Source organism: Cenococcum geophilum (assembly GCF_001692895.1).
Source record: "Cenococcum geophilum 1.58 unplaced genomic scaffold K441scaffold_34, whole genome shotgun sequence".
NCBI lineage: Eukaryota > Fungi > Ascomycota > Dothideomycetes > Gloniales > Gloniaceae > Cenococcum > Cenococcum geophilum.
In genome coordinates this window covers 847,727-867,881 of record NW_027137592.1, presented here as the reverse complement: position 1 = coordinate 867,881, position 20,155 = coordinate 847,727, and the positions used below count along the sequence as shown (strand labels likewise).

At 35.6% G+C, this 20,155-nt stretch overlaps 2 protein-coding genes across 2 annotated transcripts; one reads left to right on the top strand and one right to left on the bottom strand.

Annotated features, from left to right (window-relative positions):
• Positions 1-14,086: 14,086 nt before the first annotated feature.
• Positions 14,087-14,673, top strand: K441DRAFT_663691 (uncharacterized protein; the record flags this gene model as incomplete). Its single annotated transcript, XM_067649237.1, has 3 exons — positions 14,087-14,149; positions 14,198-14,239; positions 14,291-14,673. Coding segments are annotated over 3 exons (441 nt in total), but the record flags the coding sequence as incomplete, so codon positions are not given.
• Positions 14,674-18,832: 4,159 nt separating this feature from the next.
• K441DRAFT_663689 (S-adenosyl-L-methionine-dependent methyltransferase) lies at positions 18,833-19,986 on the bottom strand. Its single transcript, XM_067649236.1, has one exon. The coding sequence runs from the start codon at positions 19,824-19,826 to the stop codon at positions 18,984-18,986; it is 843 nt and encodes a 280-aa protein (XP_067501518.1). The 5' UTR covers positions 19,827-19,986; the 3' UTR covers positions 18,833-18,983.
• Between the last annotated feature and the right edge of the window lie 169 nt (positions 19,987-20,155).

Here is a 20,155-nt window from a genome sequence, read left to right as displayed (position 1 = left end):
ATCAATAATGCTCTATAAGTTAGCTATTTTCTTAGCTAGCTTATCTAGCTCCTTTATATTAGCGGTATTAAGTAGGATACTAGTAACCTTATTAAGCTTCTATTAAGCCTAGGTATATAAGTTAAACTAGTTTTTAGCGTTTATAGATATCTAATCGTTTTAAGATTTAGAAAATGGCTTAAATGCTACTAGTATACTTCTAGCGGTTTCGTCTATACTAAATCCTAAGACGTTCTATAGTTGCATCGCTAGTATATTACCGTTAGGTATAGGCGTTAGTTTTCTTTTCGGAGGCATTATAGAAAAATTGAACCGGCTATTCTTCTAAGGGGATTAGTAAGGATTTAAATGTAAGGTAAGGATGTGGATAGGGAGTCCAATAATAGAATAATAGGTATATTGTATAAACAGAGACAAATCCTTAAGGGAAAAGGAGGAGTCTGTATGCGAGGTAGGAAGGGTTTTTCCTAGGTATATATAGAGCACGTACTTTACGGGCGAGTCACCCCTAGGTTACTCTAGGGTTGCCTATACCTTACGGCTATATAACTATCTACTTAGGTTTTACCTAATAATAGCCTTTCTAATTAATATGGTACTTTAATATTCCCCATATAAGTTTATAGGGTAGTTTTTCTTTAACTTTCTATTTATTATTACTATTAACTTAAATTAGTAGGGGAGGATTATTCTTTTATTTAGGTAGTAGGTTATTTATCGCTTTCTATAGTATTACGGCGTTAGTAGAAAACGGTAGATTATAATAAACGTTATAGTAGACGTTATAGTAGATATAGAGTTATATAAGCTTATATAACTTAAGGACCGCATATAACTTTAAGCGGCGTTACTATTCTCCTTCTTTCCTTTCTTTAGCTTTAGATCCTCGTTTATAGACAATCTAATTATATAGGCTTGCACGTCCCTCTTACCGTGCTCGTGCCTTAATTGACTAAGTCACTAACACGCTTAGGGGGTTAAGATAGTAATTATTTCACTATTAGAGGTATTTAAGGGTCCTATAGCTACTTTACCGGCTACTATATTTCTTAGTATAGTAATAGGGGTTCTAGTCTATATATATCCAGTTCTTAGGGTTTATATTCTTAGTTTAGTTCTTACTCTATTCTTTTCTATAAATATATTTAAGTTCCTTCTTAGGAAGGAAAGGTAGTAGAACTTTAGGTAATATTAGCGACTTAGTTAATTAAGGTATAAGTATAGCAAGAAGGATGCATACAAGCCTATATAATTAGATTGTCTATTAACGAAAGAGGAAAATAGACGAAAAGCAAGGTAGAGAGAAAAAGACGCTTAGAGGATACTTAATATTAGTCTCCTTAAATCTAATACGACGGTAGTATATAGGCCCTAGGAGCGGAAATAATAGTTAAATATTTAGAAGTTAGCTAAGAGGGTGCGCATCTCGGTATTAGTTATAATTGGAAGGTCGGCGTTAAGGAGTAGGCGTAGGGCACCGAGGGTGGGGCCTTACAGCAGGGGTATGACAAAGGCAGAAGTGGAATTTAAGAGAGAAAGAGCTGGTAGAGAAGGCAGTAAAGGTAATATAGCATTTTATAGATGTTAAAAGCAGCAGTCGACTAAGCGAGTAATCAATACCCGAAAACGGGTGTCAGGGCCCCGCTAAACTTAAAGAGGTAGCGCACCTGGACACAGATTACCACCCAATGTATGCTAAGACTTGCTATAGATACAGTGATGTGCACGACTAGCTTCCACCCCCCCCCCCCCTTAGCGAGGGCTCCAAATTTTCAAATTCGGTACGCGCATCCAATCTCGCTTGATTGCCACCAACGCATGTGCCTGCACGTAAGGACCGTCCTGGTTGCTAGGGACAATTGAAGCTATGCAGAACTTGCCTAACCTACCAAAGTCGTGATATCCACCTTAAATCGTGTTATACTATCATTAATCTGCCCTTAATATGCATCCTCCTTTAAAACGCGTAGCGGCTTAATTAACGGGCGAGAGTTCTCCTTCTTAACGAACTCAACGAAGCTACCTTCCTCCCTCCTTATTACCTAGGCCCCTGCTATTATTAAACTATTGCCTAAATATAATATAACAGCCGCCAGGACGCGAATACAATGCTGTTTAGTTGGGTTTTATATTAGAGAAGCTTGAGGAAATAGATAACGATCTAGAAGCCGCAGTAGAGGACATTAAGGAGGAGGTAGAAGGTTGGCGATACTACTAAAGTTAGCATAGTAAATTGCCTTAATTAAGATCTTATGAGTTACCGTATTCGATACAGGAGCCGCTAGTATTAACACCATAATATTAGGCCATGGCCTCTTAGGAAGTTGCTTATAGTCTTTAGGCTTATAGTCCTCTAATTACTTATTTACTATTAGCCTTTTACTTACCCCTAAGGGCTTACTTACGCTTATTAAGTAAGTATAAGGATAAGCTAATTCCGCCGCCGCCTTACCTATGTTTTAAGAGTAAGATTAGTAATATAGAGAGGAGAAGCGGCGGCGTGTTTATTACTTACAATTATAATATAGTGATTTAATACCTAAAGGATTCGCCTTTTACTAAAACTCTTGTTGGTATAAGCCTTTAGCTTTATAATCTTTAGCAACTTTAAGTCTTTTTTATTTATAAGAGAGAGCTATATTATTAAGAGCAAGGTGTTTATATTAAGCTCTAGCCTATTAAGGCTAAAATTAATATTTAGTACGCAGGGATTTATAACGTTAGATTTAACGTAATAGAAGTTAAGGTTATAGCCTAGTGGCAGAAGATTAATACCTAGCTTATATCGTAGGTAAAGTATACTAATAAAAGTAGCGTAATTAAGGCTCTTATAGTTAACCTCTTAATTATATATACCCCAGCTATAAATTAACTAGCGGCCTCTTATTCTAGAGTTAGCTCTTATCTATTAATGCTTAATTAACTCTATAGTAAAGTTTTAACGCCCTTATAGATTTTAGAGCGGAACTTAACGCCTTACTTCCTTTTTACTAGTAACACTACCGATTTAATAGGCTTGCGGGTTAAGCTTACTAGATATTAGCATTATAAAAAGCGCTACCTAAATATTAATTAGTGCTATATTCTTGGCTAGGTAGACGTTAAATTAATAAATAAGGACTTAAAAGAATAGGTAACTAGTATCTAGTAGGGTATTATAAATATTTAGAATCTACCTTATAAGCTTACTATATGGCTTACTAAGAGAGTAGTAAAAGAAGGAAATAGTAGTAGAAGAGTATGTTAATTAGCCTCTAGTAAAAGCTCTACTACTAGTACTCTAAGCGTTATTAATTACTTTTACGTTAGTTCTATAAGCCTACTAAATTAGTAAACTCCTATACTAATAAGCCGACTAATATTATTATTCTTACCTATATTACTAATACGCCCCCTATAAGGTATTAACCGCGTAAAAAATTTAGAGGAGTTTTTTGCATATTAAAAGTAGAGTGTATCTAGTAATCTTAACTAGGAGGCTAACTTTAAGGCGGTATATAAAATCATCCGCGATTTAAGATGGGATTTAGAGCTCCTATGTAATAAATCTAATAGCGCTAATCCTATTAAGGAACTTATAAAGGCTAGTATTAAATTAGGTGTTACTAGGCGGCTATAGAAGGATTTAAAGAAGTAGGTAAATTATTACAAACGCTTTAAGTACAATATTACGACTACTTAGGGAAGAGTTAGAAGAAGCTAGTTAGTTAATATAAGCATAGTCTAGGATAGAGCCGATAGAGCTATATAATAAGAAATAGTAACTAAGGTTATATAACGTTATACGTAGTATACGCGGTATATAAAGGGAACGTACGTATAATATGTATAATGCGTATATTACGTATAAGAAGGATTTTATAGGAGTATGGTTATGTATTTAAGGACCCTTAGTCCCTACCTAGATAGTTCCTTTCTTATAGTAATTCTTAGAATACAATTAGAGTTAATCTATTGGGCAACTACTCCACTAGTTATTACTACGTTATTAACTTTAATTTACATTACCTATACACCTAGCCTAATAATAAGCCTATTATAGTACTTACTATAAGGTTTTATTACATAATTACTACCTAGTTACGGTATTAAATATAGAAAGTTAAATAATATGCCACTAAAAGCAGCCACCACAACGCTATTGACGGCGGCAACTACTTTAAGGTTAGGAGGTAACACTAGTATAGTAGATACTAACTTATAGCAACCTATAACGGTTAGACAGCTATAAGAGATAGTTAACTAATTAATAATAAATAATGCAGCGTTGGAAGAAAGGATTAATGGGGTTGGTGTAGTAAGGATTAAGCTACTATTAATTAAGAGATTTTTAGAAGAGAGATTAAAGCTTAAAGGATTCCTTATATAAATGCACTTTAAAGTTACATAAGAAGGGGCAAAGCTATTAACATTAATGGATCGAATAGCCTATACGGGACTATTCCTATTAAGAAGAGTACTTAAGTAGTTTAAGCCTTACCCTATAGAAATACAGGCAAACGGAATAATAACTACTAATTAGGAGGTACGATTTATATTCTTAAGCTAGGAAGGGTTTATAAAGTAACTTATATAAATGTTTAGAGACCTAAAGGTAGTAACCACAGCAAAAAGAAAACTCTAAGATATTACGCAATAAACCTTAGTAATAGAGTACACAATGTAGTTCTAGACGCTAGTAATATAAGTTAAGTAGAATAATAAGGCGCTTATAGCATAATATAAATAAGGACTTAAGATTAAAGTCTAGGACGTAATTATCCTAATAGAAGATATAAACACCCTATAAGATTTAATAGATTAAGCGATTAAGATTAATAACTAGATCTACTAAAGGGAATAGGCTAAGTAAGGTTAGGATAGAGTTCTATAGTTATATAAGACGTAGAGTACGTAACGACTAAAGCTAAGTTAGAAACTATGGTATAGCGTAGAGCTAATAGACCTAAGTAGTACTAAAGAAGCCTATAGGAGATAGAGTAAGAAACTATAAAAACCTAAAGGTTAAGGATCTAGTAATTACCGGACTAAAGAGTAGAGGCTAAACTAGGGATCTTAGCAGTAGAAGATGTTTAGGCGGACTCTATAGCAAAGTTAGTGGTTTAAAAATAGAGCTTATATAAATTACGGGAAATAAGGTTACTTCGTAAGGGATTATAAAGATAGTTAGAATTACTATATAATAAAAGGAACTAAACTAGCAGTAGAAGATATATATATATAGAGAGATAATAGTATACTATAAGGAACAAAGGAATATTTAATTAAAAGTTTTACATTTTATTATAATAACGTATGCCAAATTTATAAAGACGCTAAGTATAGCGTAAGCTATTGGCTAAAAAAGCTAAAATCCTTAAAATATAGGGGAACTAATAAACTATTACGTAGATCGGATATTAAAGACGATAAGTTTAATATAGGCGAAATATTTACAGACAATGAGGTAATAAAGGCAGCTTACTAGGAGCGTATAAACCTTAAAGAAGTTATATTAGAAGCAGAAACTGAGACCGCTATAGAGTAAGGGTTAGTAACGGGCATTATGACACCGTTAGATACGGCATCTATCGCTTTACGAGATAAAAGGAAGAGTATCCTATAGGGATTAAGTAAGTAGACGACTGCTAGTGCTAATTTATTACTTAAAAAAGGCAAAAGGCTAAAAGCTTAAGATTCTTAAGACGAGATAAAAGACAACTAAGATTTTTAAGAAGAGATAAGGTAAGCTTAAGGACCTACAATAAATAGAAACCGATAGAGTAGAGTAATAGCTTAGTTTAAAGATATATAAATAAGCTTAGAACAAAGTTTCCTACAGGTATAAGACTCTTAAAACGAGATAAGTAAGATTTAAGACTTTTAAGATAAGATAAGAACACCTAAGCCTAGTTAGACTAAGGTAGGAGTAAAGCTTAAGGTAGAAGCAAGCTTAGGACTAAGAATCCTATAGAACCAAGATTTTAAAATATAAATAAGGACTATTAACGATATTAAAAAGTAAGAAGACTTTAAAAATCTACTTATAAGACGCGAAAAGCAAGAAACTATAGAGGAATTTAGAGCAAGAATTACCTTATAGCAAGACTAGAAATTAGATAAGAGATTTAGTATATTAGGACGTATAAGGGACAGAGTACCTATATAAAGGATTACTAATAGGCCTAGAGTAGGCATATTAAGAGCTAAGTAGCTTACCAAAATAAAATAAGAAGAGGATTTAGGAATCCTAACTAGGTTTAAGGAATAATATATAAAGGGCTGTTACGATGCAGTAATAAGAAGATACTTCCTTACGGATACGCTGTATATACTTTAGTAGCTATATTAAAAGTAGTATAAGTAAAGGCACAATGACGAGTAGGAAGATTTCTATATATGGCTAGATAAAAAAGTTATTTAAGACCACCTAATTATAGAGAAGGCTATAAGTTATATTAAAGGAGTCTTAATTATAACGTTAAAGGATCTAGAGGAGCGATTAGAGGACTAGAGAAGTAAGAGGTAAATCTTAGTACCTGCGAATAAAGCCATAACGCTTAGATTAATATAAGAAAGGTTTAAACTTAAGGATAAAGACAAGCTAAGAGTTAACCTAAGATACTAAGTATATTATATATTGGTATAGATTATATACGTGGATAATGCGTATAATATATATAGAGTACCTAAAGATAAGAACCGGAAGTACCTAGTAAGGATATATTAGGTACTAGATAAGGCGAAATATAGAAACGCTAGGTATATATATAGTTAGTACCTAATAAAAGTATAAAACTAAGGGGATTTAATATTTTAGCTAGGAAGATTTCTTACGGAAGAATACCTAGATAAATAATAGTAGTGGGAATACCTAGAGAACACGTATCTATAGTATATTAAAGATAAAAAGTAAACTAAGTATTGGCTAAAAGTAGACTAAGTATAAATAGGATTAAGTAGCTAATAGTTAGAAAAAGTAGAGACCTATAGGACTAGAGGGAACTAGTAGTAGAGCCTTAGACCCTTAAAGGAATTTAAGGACGATACTTAAACCTATAAGTTAAATAGTAAGATTAGCAGTTTAAAGTATTAATAAATAGTAGAGTAATAAGGAACTATATATTACTAGTAGTAGTTTTAAAAAAAATAGGGTTACTATATAGGAAAAAAGAGCAACCTTACCTATTAGTAATAAATTTAGGAGATCTAATAACCTATAGAGGAGGTATTATTAATCTTAAAATAGGACCTATTTAGTTAATTATTAAAGGGAGACAGATTAAGATGTCTTTTAATATATTACTATTAGGGAATAATAAGGCAGTATTAGGAATGCCTTAGTTACAGGAATATAATTTAAGGATTAATTAGATTACAGGTTAGGTTAATATAAGAGATACTTAACGCTATAAGATGCGATAATAAGCTAAGTTAATATAGTACTAAGTAGGAGCGACCTATAAAGAAATAGAAAAAGGACTAAGTTATATACTAAAGAGATACTATAAGTATAGTAAGAAACTATAGTTACTAAAAAGTAAAAAGCTATTAGAGTATATAGTATAGGACTATAAAATAGAATTAGAACTAAGAATAAGTCTAAAGTTCTTTCTAATCTATAAGCTTACTAAAGAAGAAGGTAGAGCACTAAAAGAGTTTATTTAGGAAAATTTATAAAAGGGATATATTGGACTATCGCAGTCATTAGTAAGTTATCTAGTACTATTTATACTAAAGAAGAATAGTAAACTAAGGCTATATATTAACTATAGATAGTTAAACAGCATTACTAGGAAGGATAGGTATTCTTTACCCTTAATTAGCGAAATCTAAGATAGAATAGGTAATGTATAAATCTTTATAAAGATAGATCTAAGATAGGCGTACTATTAGATTAAAATTAAGGAAGGCAATAAATAAAAGGCAGCCTTTAGGTTAAAGGAAGGACTATATAAACTATTAGTTATATAATTTAGGCTTATAAACGCACCAGTAACATTCTAGAAGCGTATTAATAATATATTAGGAGAATACTTAAATTAATTTATTATGGTATATCTTAACGATATTATTATCTACTTAATAACTAAGGAAGAATATAGAGAATATATTAAATGGGTTTTAAAGAGACTAAGAAGAATAGATACTAGTAGTAATTAAAAAATGCGAGTTCTTTACCAGGAAGACTAATTTTATTAAATTTATTATTAAACTAGGCTAACTTAGTATAGATCTAAAAAAGATTAAGGCTATAGTAAATTAGTAAGAACCGGAGAACGTTACGCAGTTAAGATTGTTCCTAAGGTTTTGTAATTACTATAAAAGGTTTATAGCGCAATGGTTAAAGGATATTAAGCTATTTACGCGATTAATAAAGAAAGAGGAACTATAGGTATAGGGAAAGGAATAGTAAGAATTATTAAAAAAGGTTAAAGAGTTATTTACCTAAGAGCTAGTTCTTAAGATTTATTAACTAGGACTAGAAACGGTTATAGAGATAGATATATTAGACTTTATACTAAGGGTATACTTTATATAAAAATACTAAGATAGATAGCACCTAGTGGTATACTATAGTTGAAAGATAACACTACTAGAGTTAAACTATAACATCTATAATAAGGAGTTGTTAGGTATAGTTATAGCATTAAAGAAATAGAAAGCATTCTTATAAGGTATAAAGAAACTATTTATAGTTAAGACGGATTATAAGAACCTAATAGGATTCCTTATAATAAAGGAACTTAACTAAAAATAGGTTAGATAGGTAGAGATACTTATAGAATACTATTTTAAAATTTAGTATATTAAGGGCATAGATAATATACAAGTAGACGCTCTAAGTTAGAAGGCTAAATTATAAAATAAAAAAAAGCCATTAGGGGCTTTACTATGAAGGGATATAGATAGATTAATTAGGTATAACCATTTAAAAATTATAGCAACTTAAGAAGAACTAGAAAGAGTTTATAAGTTACTAAAAAGCTTTTAGGTATAAAGAATTTTAGAGGTATAGCTAGAAGATCTATAAATGGATATATATAAAAATTAAGAGGTAAAGTATATCCTAAGAAGTATAGCGAAATAGTTTATAAAAGATTTTTATAAGGGATTAACTTAAGGATATAATAGAGCTATAGGCTTAGTATTAAAACTCTAAGAGGAGTATATTATTAATAGGATCTAGGGCCTAGTATAGAAAGTTACTAAAAAATATTTAGATTACTAGAGAAATAAACTAATAAGGTATAAGCTATATAGAGGGCTATAACCTATTAAAATACTAGAGAGACTATAGGAGGTTATATTATAGGACTTTATTATTAAGTTATTAAAGTTAAGAGACCCTATTGCCGGATAAGATTATAACACGATCTTAGTAATAGTAGATAAGCTTATAAAGTAGGGGTACTTTATAGTATATATAAAAGAAATATTAGCGGAAGATATCGCTAGAATCTATATTAAGGAAGTGTTTATAAGATATAGAGCACTAAGTAAGATTATATTAGATAGAGATTTAGGATTTATAGTAGTATTTTAAAAGGTATTCTTAGCGGAATAAGGAGTTAGGGTAGTAACTTTTACTATATATTATCCGCAGACAGACAGTTAAATAAAAAGATTAAATTAGACACTAGAATAGTATCTAAGGCACTATATTAATTACGTATAGAATAATTGGGTATTATTATTACTAATTATATAGTTTATATATAATGCAATATTATAGGAAGGAATAGGCATATTACTATTTAAGGCAAATTATAGATATAAGCTAAGAATATCATTATTACTATAGCAAGTAAAAAAAATAAGTAGTATAGCTAAAGAAAGAATAAAGANNTTAATAAATCTTTATATANACCTTATAGAATTANTAAAGAAANNATAANANAGAATAAAAAGGTACTATAATACTAAGAGATCTAAGGGACTAGATCTTAAGGAGGGAGATAAAGTATAGCTACTATATAAAATTTTTAAGAGTTAACGACTAAGTAAGAAGTTGGACTATATTAGACTAGGACCTTTTAAAAATTAAATAAAGGATTTTACTGGTTACGTTTAAGTTAAACCTACTAGCTAAGATAAAAATTTACCCTATATAGCATATCGCAATATTAGAGCTAGCACACGGAAATATTAAGCTACTAGCTTATAAAGCAGATATATAATAATAATAATTTATTACTTAACGTCCAATTTGGATCCCTATTAGGCCCACGTAGACTACTCCTTATATATATATAGGGAGAAAACTCTATTTAAGAAAACCCCGTAATCTATCTCCCTGCCTTTTAGGACTTACCTATAAGGCGCCTGCGAGGCGCCTATAAGTTACCTATAGTGCTCCTACTACCTTACTTTTTAACCTTTTTAGGAACTACTGCTGCCGTAATAAGCCTACGGACGCGCTAGTATTGTAAACTTTACTCTACTACTGTAGAGTTATTAAAGGGCGCCCGTTGCTCGCCCCCCTACCCTTTATTACTATTTCCCTTATAACCCAGAACTGGTTTAGTATATTTTAGCTAATAAGCCACTAGGTAACCGCCTTAAGGCCTTTTTATATTAAGAGTAGTGTATTATAGTTCTCTGTGCTAGCTACTAAAAGTATTACTTCTTAGTTAGTGCGTAAGGGGCATAATAGTATTACGTGTTTTAGTGTCTATCTTAGCTAGCTATATTTATATCTTAGGCTACCTACTAGGACACCTACCTGGTAGAGCTAGTCTTTTAGTCCTATTATTCCTATTCTTAAAAGTGTCGCCATTATATTTTCTGCCTTTATTAGGCCTTCTTAGAGCCCTAGAGTATTTACCCCCTATAGCGTTAACTATGCTACGGCTTAGGTTTCTCTTACCTTAGTTAGCCTCTGTACCTTTAACTCCTATATATCTTTTTAGCGTTAGTCTAACTAGTATTATATTATAGTAGATAGTTTCCTAGCGTTCTTTTATACTCTACTTTAGCTCCTTTCTCTCTCTTACTGTTATCTTTACTGGCCTCTTACGCGTCTCCCTTCCTTCTCTATATGGGCCTAGGCCCTAAAGCAGTACCATTCTTCTTCTGCTTTCTTTACCTATTTCTCTAATATATCTTCCCTACTTTGGGGTTATTAGTTTATTCTCCTATAGGGCGCCCTAGGGTCCCTCTATAGTTTGTTTAGGCGTGTCTTAATATACTTTATAACATTAGAGTTACGTTTATTTTAGGCCCTTTATATTATAGCGGCTTTATAGGTAGTTATATATTAGCTATAATATAGTAAAGTTTAATATACCTGCTTATCTAGGCCTCTACCCTAGTTTTTTAGTGGCTTATTCCTACCCTTAGGCGTTACTACCTTCTATAGTTAAGGCCGGGCTAAAACCTCTTCCGCCTAAATAACTCCTATTTACTCCTTAAGCATATCTTACTAATATACCGCCCTAGTGAATAGTCCCGTCTGTTAATATATTAATACGTATATCCGTTCTCTTAAGCTATATAGTAATCTCTCTAGCTAGGACGTAATCCTACCTACCTACTAGGTACACTAAGGGTTAGAGCTTAGCTAAGGGGTAAGGTCCTTAGAGCTAGCAGTAGCTACTACGTACTACGCCCTATAGGAGACTAGTAGTAGTATAGGGGCGTAACACCCTATACTACTGCTAGTTCCTATTTCGCGTTGCCTATAAAAGTCTCCTTATAATAGGCTAACTATATCTTATAGGAGGGGGTTATAGAGACGCTAGGTCCCGTACCAAGCAACCTATTCCCCCCTCTCCTACTAACTAAGCTTATATCCCCCCTTTCTATAAGCTAGCCTATATCTCTAACTATTAAGTCCTTATTTAACTGGCCTGTGTTTCCCCTATAGCCTCCCCTATATATATACATTAGGTTATATACACTATACCTATTAAAACCCTCCTATAAGTCGCCTTATATATATACATTAGGTTACGTACACTACGCCTATTAAGACCCTCTTATAAGTCACCTTTTAATGCTATAGGGCCGTCGAAGCTGGCCTGTGTTTCCGCTGCCTAGAGCTTTACCCGTGTTTCTACCTCGTTAAGCTGTCTGGTCGCCGTCGCGTCGCCATCGCATTACTATCGCGTCGCTGTCGCTGTTGCGTTGCTGTCGCTGTCGACCAGGTCGCGCGCACCACGCCTATTAAGACCCTCTTCTAAGTCACCTGGGTATCCCTTCGCACGTTGGTTTGCGTCCTACGGTATCGATAAGGGCCTGGCCAATAAGAGGCGCGCATTGGGCGCCCGTGTGTACAGCTGGGCCTAGGCTTGGCGCCAAGTGTAGGACTCCAACGTGCGAAGGGATACCGGATACTAGATAGGCCCTTAGAGGGGCCTTAATAAGTTCTCTAGGCAGGGCCTTAATAAGTTCTTCGCGGTGGCCTTAGGGCCTTAATAAGTTTCGTATAAAGTATCTATAACGCGTTAACCTTAATAAGTTCTTATAAAAAGAGGTTCCCTACGCCCTTACCGTATCCTCTTAGTCTTAGAGCTAGTGTAAGCCTAAGGGTGTTCTGTTATACGCCTAGGACGCGTCTATATCCGCTAGCTTAATAAGGCTAGTTTCGGCCCTAGCTATAAGCTAGGTAGTTATACGTTAGGTGGTTTTTATATCCCAGTTTCCCTTAATTAATTGCCTCCCTAGATAGTAGAGCGGGAGCCTCAAGCGGAGGCAGTGAGGCTCCTAGTGGTGTTGGGGGCAATGCTTTGTATGATGCTTCGTACGCGTCGCGAGCTCAACACCACAGAACCGCGACGACAGCGCGCTGCACGCGCTGCGACGGCTCTCTACCATCGCCTCTGCACTTGGCTATCGTAAGGAAGGTTTTCCTAATGATGTTTCCACCCGCGGCGACGTAGACGCGTACAGTAGGGCTTCGCGGGCAAGCAGATATATATAAAGAATAAGAGGAAGATAAATAGTAAGTTTTAAAGATTATTAATTATAAGGATATTAATAACGAAATATAGTATAAAGTAAAGTAGATAGGCTATAATAAGACTACCTAGAAACTACTAAAGAACCTAAAAAACGCTATAGGAAAGGTACAGGAGTATTAGAAGAAATTAGGTTAGGTGTTACGGCACTGTTACAGACCCTCGTCAGGGGCTCGTTTGGAGCCTTAGCGCCATGTATATAAACGTGTCCTTTCCTTAACCTTCTTCTAGTCCTTGTCTTGATATTCTCGTTTATAGACAATCTAATTGTATAGGCTTGCGCGTCCCCTTTGCCGTGCCTATACCTTAATTGACTAAGTCGCTAACATTATATTAAGACCAACCACCCTTTCTTTCTAAGAAGGAACTTAAAAATATCTATAAGGATATAGAATAGGACCCTAAGGACATAGAACAGGACCCTAAGAACTAGAACTAGAACCAGAACTAGAACCCTAAGAACACGAACAGAACACGAACGGAACACGAACAGCATATAAACATGACCACGACCCTAAGAACTAGACACGTATGGATAAGGACCCCTAAAAGAACCTACCAGAAATTACCTAATACCCCTATATCTAGCGAACACTAGATTAATTTAACTAGGTTAATCTAATCAAACTAGAGCCTTAATATAGGCCTGTTACCAAATTAAATTAATTAAATTAAGGCCTTTTAGGGAGGCATAAACGATTAAATTAAGCGTATAACCCTAACTGTACGACCCAACCGACGAACAAACTAACGAATTAAAACATCAAAATAAGGTTTCACTAAGACGCTAACTAGACCCTTCCTGACCCTTTTAAATTAAAAGCAAACAACTTTAACGACTAGTTATACCAGATGTTAATCGTTTAAACGTATAGCCAGTGAATAAGGAACGATTTGGTTAAATCGATCGATTAAATTAAAATTAAAAGGAATTAATTTGGACTACTTAAAGAACCTATATGTCTTAACTTTTAAGCAAGCCTCTACTATTAGTTCACTTAGGTACACGTAATTAAAGTCAAATCTAACCTTTAACAACTGCCTACCCTATAGGACTCTATTATCATTCTCATTAAAATATACGAGTATTTATTACCTAGACATTAAATATACGCGATAGAACTAGTAGCAATATTACTAATAGTATAGCTCTATTAGCTCTTCCGTTCGAACCTTCCTATACTACGTTAAAGAGCCTCCGTCAAAAGGTCTCTAATTACACTATTACCTCCGTTACTCTACCTTATTAACCTAAGAACCTATCTACGGATCTTCACCCCTACCTTAACAACGCTATCGTAACCCTAAGCACCTTAACGGCCTATCTATACGATAATAATGCTCCCTAGGCTGTAAGGGTAGTAGAGGTCAAAAAGGGGGTAGAAAGAGTTGATACAAAAGTCAACGAAGTCAAGGCTAAGGTTACGAAAGTTAAAGCTCAGGTCGATGAGGTTAACAAGAAGGTCGATAAGATTAACAAGAAGGTCAATGAGGTTAACAAGAAGGTCGATAAGGTTGACAAGAAGGTCGATGAGGTTAACAAGAAGGTCGATGAGGTCGACAAGAAGGTCAACGAGGTCAAGACGGAAATTGCGGAAATCAAGACGCAAATGAAGTCGATAGATGAACGTTACACGACACAAGTCAACGACGTCAAGTTGCAAGTAATGTCGTTGGAAATGTAAATAGACGACGTTAAGAACAGCCTTTTTAACCAGACGTAAAGCCTTAATAACCACACATATATTTAACTAAATTCTATATAAAAATGGCTTAATAACCAGATTGAACCTATTATAGCTTATGTTTAGGATGGAGACTGCTATAGGTATATTATAGCTAAAGGTTTTCCTAATAGAGTTAAAGACTTCTGGAGGCTTATTTTAGACCCTAAGACCCTAACGGATCTTATAAAACATTACTTAGTACGAGACTAGGAATGATAGAAGAGGGCTACCTTAAGGGACACTAACGTCAGCTATTATATAGAACTAAAGGATGCAGTTACTGCGCATCTATATAAGTATCTTAGGGCCCTGGCTATAATATAGGCCCTATAGTACAGCGTCCTTAAACCCCCAAAACTATAACGCCAAGGCCTAGGAAAATGTAAGGCAGAGACGGATAATAGGTTAAGACGAGTTAGGGCACAAGAAGACTAGGACAGCGATTCTGCGCAATTAACCTCTTTATAAGAAGTCGAATTAACCTCGTTATAAGATGTTAACGACCAAGGGTCTCCACAAGACGTTAACGACTAAGGGTCTCAGCCAAGCAGGGTGATATTAGTATATATATAGGTATCTTCTAATATAGAGAGAAGAGACCTTATAGAACGGCTGATGGCCCTTAAAAGAGAGGATCCAGGAAGACGTAGCTATAGGTCTATATATTAGGAGCCTAGTAATTCTCCTAAGCTTTAATAAAGGATTAGATCTACTCCTTTTACTAAATAACGGAGGAATCGGATGCGTTATTAGGACGGTTAATTGGTCTATACCTCTGAACTTATTGGACGACATCGGGACCGCAGCCCTAGGGAAGAGCTTACTTAATCAGCCCCTAGCACGGTACCTTTTGGATTAGCTACTCGCGAGGGACTTTAGCTTCTTTATCTACCAAACGAACGGACGATTAACCCCAACCTAAACGACCGACCCTAATACTGGCACCGTACTGCTAAGGACAAGACAACGATAGCGTAATGCGCCTGCTATTACAACCGACAAGACGTCGCGCCAATACGCCTACGACACCGATCCCAACGCTAGTACCGTACTACTACCCAAACGACCGACCCTTACTGCTCCGCCTATAGCTACAATTTGGAACAGATCTGGTGCTAGAAAGGAAAATAATATGGCTTTCTTAACTAGGGGGATAACTATAAAGCCTAAGGGCAGGCTTTTGTGGAGGGGGGGGGTAATGTTATGGCACTGTTATAGACCCTCGTTAGGGGCTCGTCTGGAGCCTTGGCGCCATGTATATAGACGTGTCCTTTCCTCAACCTTCTTCTAGTCCTCGTCTTGATATTCTCGTTTATAGACAATCCAATCGTACAGGCTTGCGCGTCCCCTTTGCCGTGCCCATGCCTCGATTGACTGAGTCGCTAACATTAGGCAGTATTAATAAAAAAGGATCGCTAAAAAATAAGTTACCTAAGGGGGACCTAGGAAGAGCAGTTGCCGAGCTACTTAGATTTATTTCCTTCTTAGTTAAAAAAGGATCTGTTTTTTTATTACTAAGTTCCTGTAGACCCTATTTTATAAGTTTTTACTCCTTAAAACAAACCTTCTTATAAACCTTCTTAAGGCGAAGTAGTTAGGCGGACGCCGTAATATAGGCTTTAAAAGCTTTCTATTCTATATTATAAGAATATTCTAACTTAGTAAAGGCTTAAAATAGTTTACTATTTAGCCGCGTAGCAGCAGATTAAATACAAAACCCTAAGATAAATTAATTAGGGAACTAGACGACTATTAAGAGTAATAGGTCGCGTATATTTAGTATTAAAGATAGAGCAAACATTATAGGATAAATAAATATTTGCTTTAGTGCACTCTAAGTAAGAGAACGGTTATTGTGAGGATAGGTTTGCCAACGTAATATAAACTAACCCTTCTTTAGAATAGCGAGAATATAGAAATGGTATAATCTTACTAAGAGATAATATCGCAGCAATAGTATAAGCATGGCGTTGCGCCTGCAAAGAAGAAGGAGCCTTAGGTATAATAAGTAACAATATTAACTAAATTAATTAAATAGATATTACACCTCTAGTAGGCAACTTAAAGATATTAGGAATCTTTAAGAACAAAGATAAAGAGGAGGGGGATGGTGTTATAAACGCTTTAAGTATAATATTATAACTACTTAGGGAAGAGTTAGAAGAAGCTAGTTAGTTAATATAAACATAGTCTAGAATAGAGCCGATAGAGCTATATAATAAGAAATAGTAACTAAGGTTATATAACGTTATATATAGTGTACGCGGTGTATAAAGGGAACGTACGTATAATATATATAATGCGTATATTACGTATAAGAAGGATTTTATAGGAGTATAGTTATATATTTAAGGACCCTTAGTCCCTACCTAGATAGTTCCTTTCTTATAGTAATTCTTAGAATATAATTAGAGTTAATCTATTAGGTAACTACTCTACCAGTTATTACTACGTTGTTGACTTTAATTTACATTACCTACACACCTAGCCTAATAACGAGCCCATTGTAGTACTTGCTATAAGGTTCTGTTATATAAATAAGCGTTATACTTAACTTAAAGGAAGTTTCTAAGATGTAGATAATTAGCAGAATATAGGGTATCTCTGTCACTTTTGGCGCCCCTATAGTAGTAGAGACGCCCTATATAATAAAATATAGGGTGTCTTTATTATTACTAGAGCCTCTATAGTAATAAAGACACCTAAAAACGCTACTAAAAATTGATCTTCCCTTATACCAAAACCCTTAATAATTATACCTACTATGTCGGAAATGACCTCTTGCGCTTTTGCTTTTACTACTAACCTTATCTATACTTTAACGAAGAAAGGCTTTAAAGCTTTTAGGGTGCTCTGCCTAAGAAGACCACTTCTACTAAATAAAAGCTTTTAGTTCTCCGAAAAACTCTTTAATTAGATTTAAATTAGGTAAGTATATAGGCAAATATATAAGCTTAACGCTAAAGGTGTTAAAGAGAGCTTATATTCTCTTTAAGTAATAGAAGCTAGCGTTATCTATAACTACTACTAATTGCTTAGTAGGAAGGCAATTATACTATAGTAGAAGAGTATTTGCTACCTAGAACTTAAAGCCTTTGCTATTTATTAAGCCTTTATATACTAAGGCTACTAGTACGCCGTTAATAGTATACGCAGGCAGTATATTAAGCCTCGTCTTACCCCAATTATATGGCGTATATAATAGTAGTACAACAAAGGGAGCCTAGCTAGTCTTCTATACACCCGTCTTTAAATTTACGCCCGACTTATTTATAAACACTAATTAATTAGCGGTATACTGTGATATAATGGCGAAATATATATTACGATCGTAAGAGCTACGCTTAAGGGCTATCTAGTAATACTACTTTATATAAGCTACTTTTTAAGCTCTACAATAAAAGGATCTATTTAATTAGCTTACCCGTTTCCTTATCTAGCTAGCTAAATAGAGCTTTTAAAATATTATATAGCGGCTTACTATAATACTAAAGACGTTATAGATTAACTACTGTAACTTATTGCTAAAGAGAGTTGGCTTTTTCTTTAGCCGTATTAGTATAACCATGATTATTTAATTGCTTAGTAAAAACTGGCCACCTTTACTATTTAGAGGCGCCCGAGTTAATCNNAATATCNATANGTTCCTCNTAATCGCGGTAATTAAGCGAGNTNTATAACCNGCNGTAGAGGCATACTCCGNTTGAGTTNCTCNAAGTTAAAGAAGATCCTTAATTAGGGCGTGCTGATATGGGCCTATTCGCGGAGCCATATGACGAATAGTATGGGAGGAAACCTTATGATATTTAACAAAGATTATGACACTGCGGAGGAACGCCGATCGTGAATAGCTTTACGTCCGTTAGAAACAAGGTTCTTGCAGCTAAGCATATGGCTTCGCTTCAATTACTATGTACAGTTGGTGGCAATCAAGCGAGATTGGATGCGCGTACCGAATTTGAAAATTTGGAGCCCTCGCTAAGGGGGGGGGGTGGAAGCTGGTCGTGCACATCACTGTAGTATATATTTGCAATGGAGCGCCACGGCGATCCTGGCGCCAAACCAAATATTGAGGAAGTGGATTGGATCTGACCTCAGATCCACACCGTGCCGGTCCAAATAGATCACTGGTTAGAAATAAGTATTAATGCTCAACGTAGTGTTATACAATTTACGTTATATCGTTCAAGTTCTTATCTTATGCCAGATATATAACTAGCCGCTGTATCAGCCCTCAAGGATCACACACAACCGTAGCCGAGCCATCTTCACCAAACGAATGTCGGGTCTCAGATTTGTAGAAAAAGTTCCATCATTACTTGAATTGCGCAACCCACGTATCCATGGTGCGCACTGTCGCCTCCGGACCTAGTGTTGCAAGAGAGTTCAGCACTGCATCCCGCATCGACCCCAACAGAACCTTGACTCTTTCATCATGAACAGCTGACTCAATCTCTGCCAAAAATTCCTCCGTCTTAACTGTTCCAACCTCCCACGTCCCGTCCAAAAGGCCTTCCTCCGGCACAACTACCGCTTGATGAAGGAGTTTCCAACCCATCTCTTCGGCGATCGCAGTGATTCGAGCTGGCGCTAGCGCAGTCTGTATATTTTCCTCTGAAACACTCTTATATGCTTCCAGAGCGGCCCTAGTGAGGGCGGCAAGGACATGAGGCACAGCAGCAAGTGTGGATGTAGACAATGCGTACTCCGCAATACAGACACGCCTAGCCTTCCTTCGCAGTGCGCGTAGGATATCCATTAGAATGTCCGGAGAGGGAAAATACCAAATGGAGTGAGCTAGCACTGCGACGTCATACGGGCTGTTCTCATCGACAGACATCAGAAAGTCAAGGGGCGAGATTTGGTTCCAGTTGATACGGTCGCCGAGATCAGTTTTGGAGATGTGGGCCTGAGCTTGTCCGAGTGTCACCGGGGCTCCGTAGTCGAGTGACGCGGGATCGACAGCATCAACGCAGCCTTTGGATCCGACGGCAGTTGCAAGAACAGCAGTGCACTCGCCTTGACCGCAACCTATCTCAAGAACCCTGAAACCGGGTTGGATTTGCCATTCGTTGACGAGGTTTATCCGGTGTCTTGTCTGGATTGAGTCGTGCTGGCATTTAGAGGCTACCGTTAGGGCGGCAGATAAGTCGAGCATGCCGTAACTTTTAAACAAATATTTTAAACTAGTTATTGTCAAATGTGGGCCGTAAATTAAAAATAATTGGAATGGCAGAAAGGAAAATTCTTCACTTAACGGCCGTCTTACGGTTTCAGCGCTTACCCTACTTAATAATAAGCGCCGTGTAGAAACATAAAGCATCAACATTACAGACAGATCGTAAATCTACTTGTTTAGTCATGGCTGTGGTTAAACCTCTTCCAATATATATCACGTGATTATACTTCTCGTAGTGCGCGAAATTATGTGGCGGAGTCGATCGGGGCCTAGCCGGCTGCTGCCAGCCTGCTGACGAGAATCCAGCA

Excerpts from the sequence above, each read along its gene's own strand:
- K441DRAFT_663689 (XM_067649236.1), bottom strand. The coding sequence starts at position 19,826 with ATGCTCGACTTATCTGCCGCCCTAACGGTAGCCTCTAAATGCCAGCAC.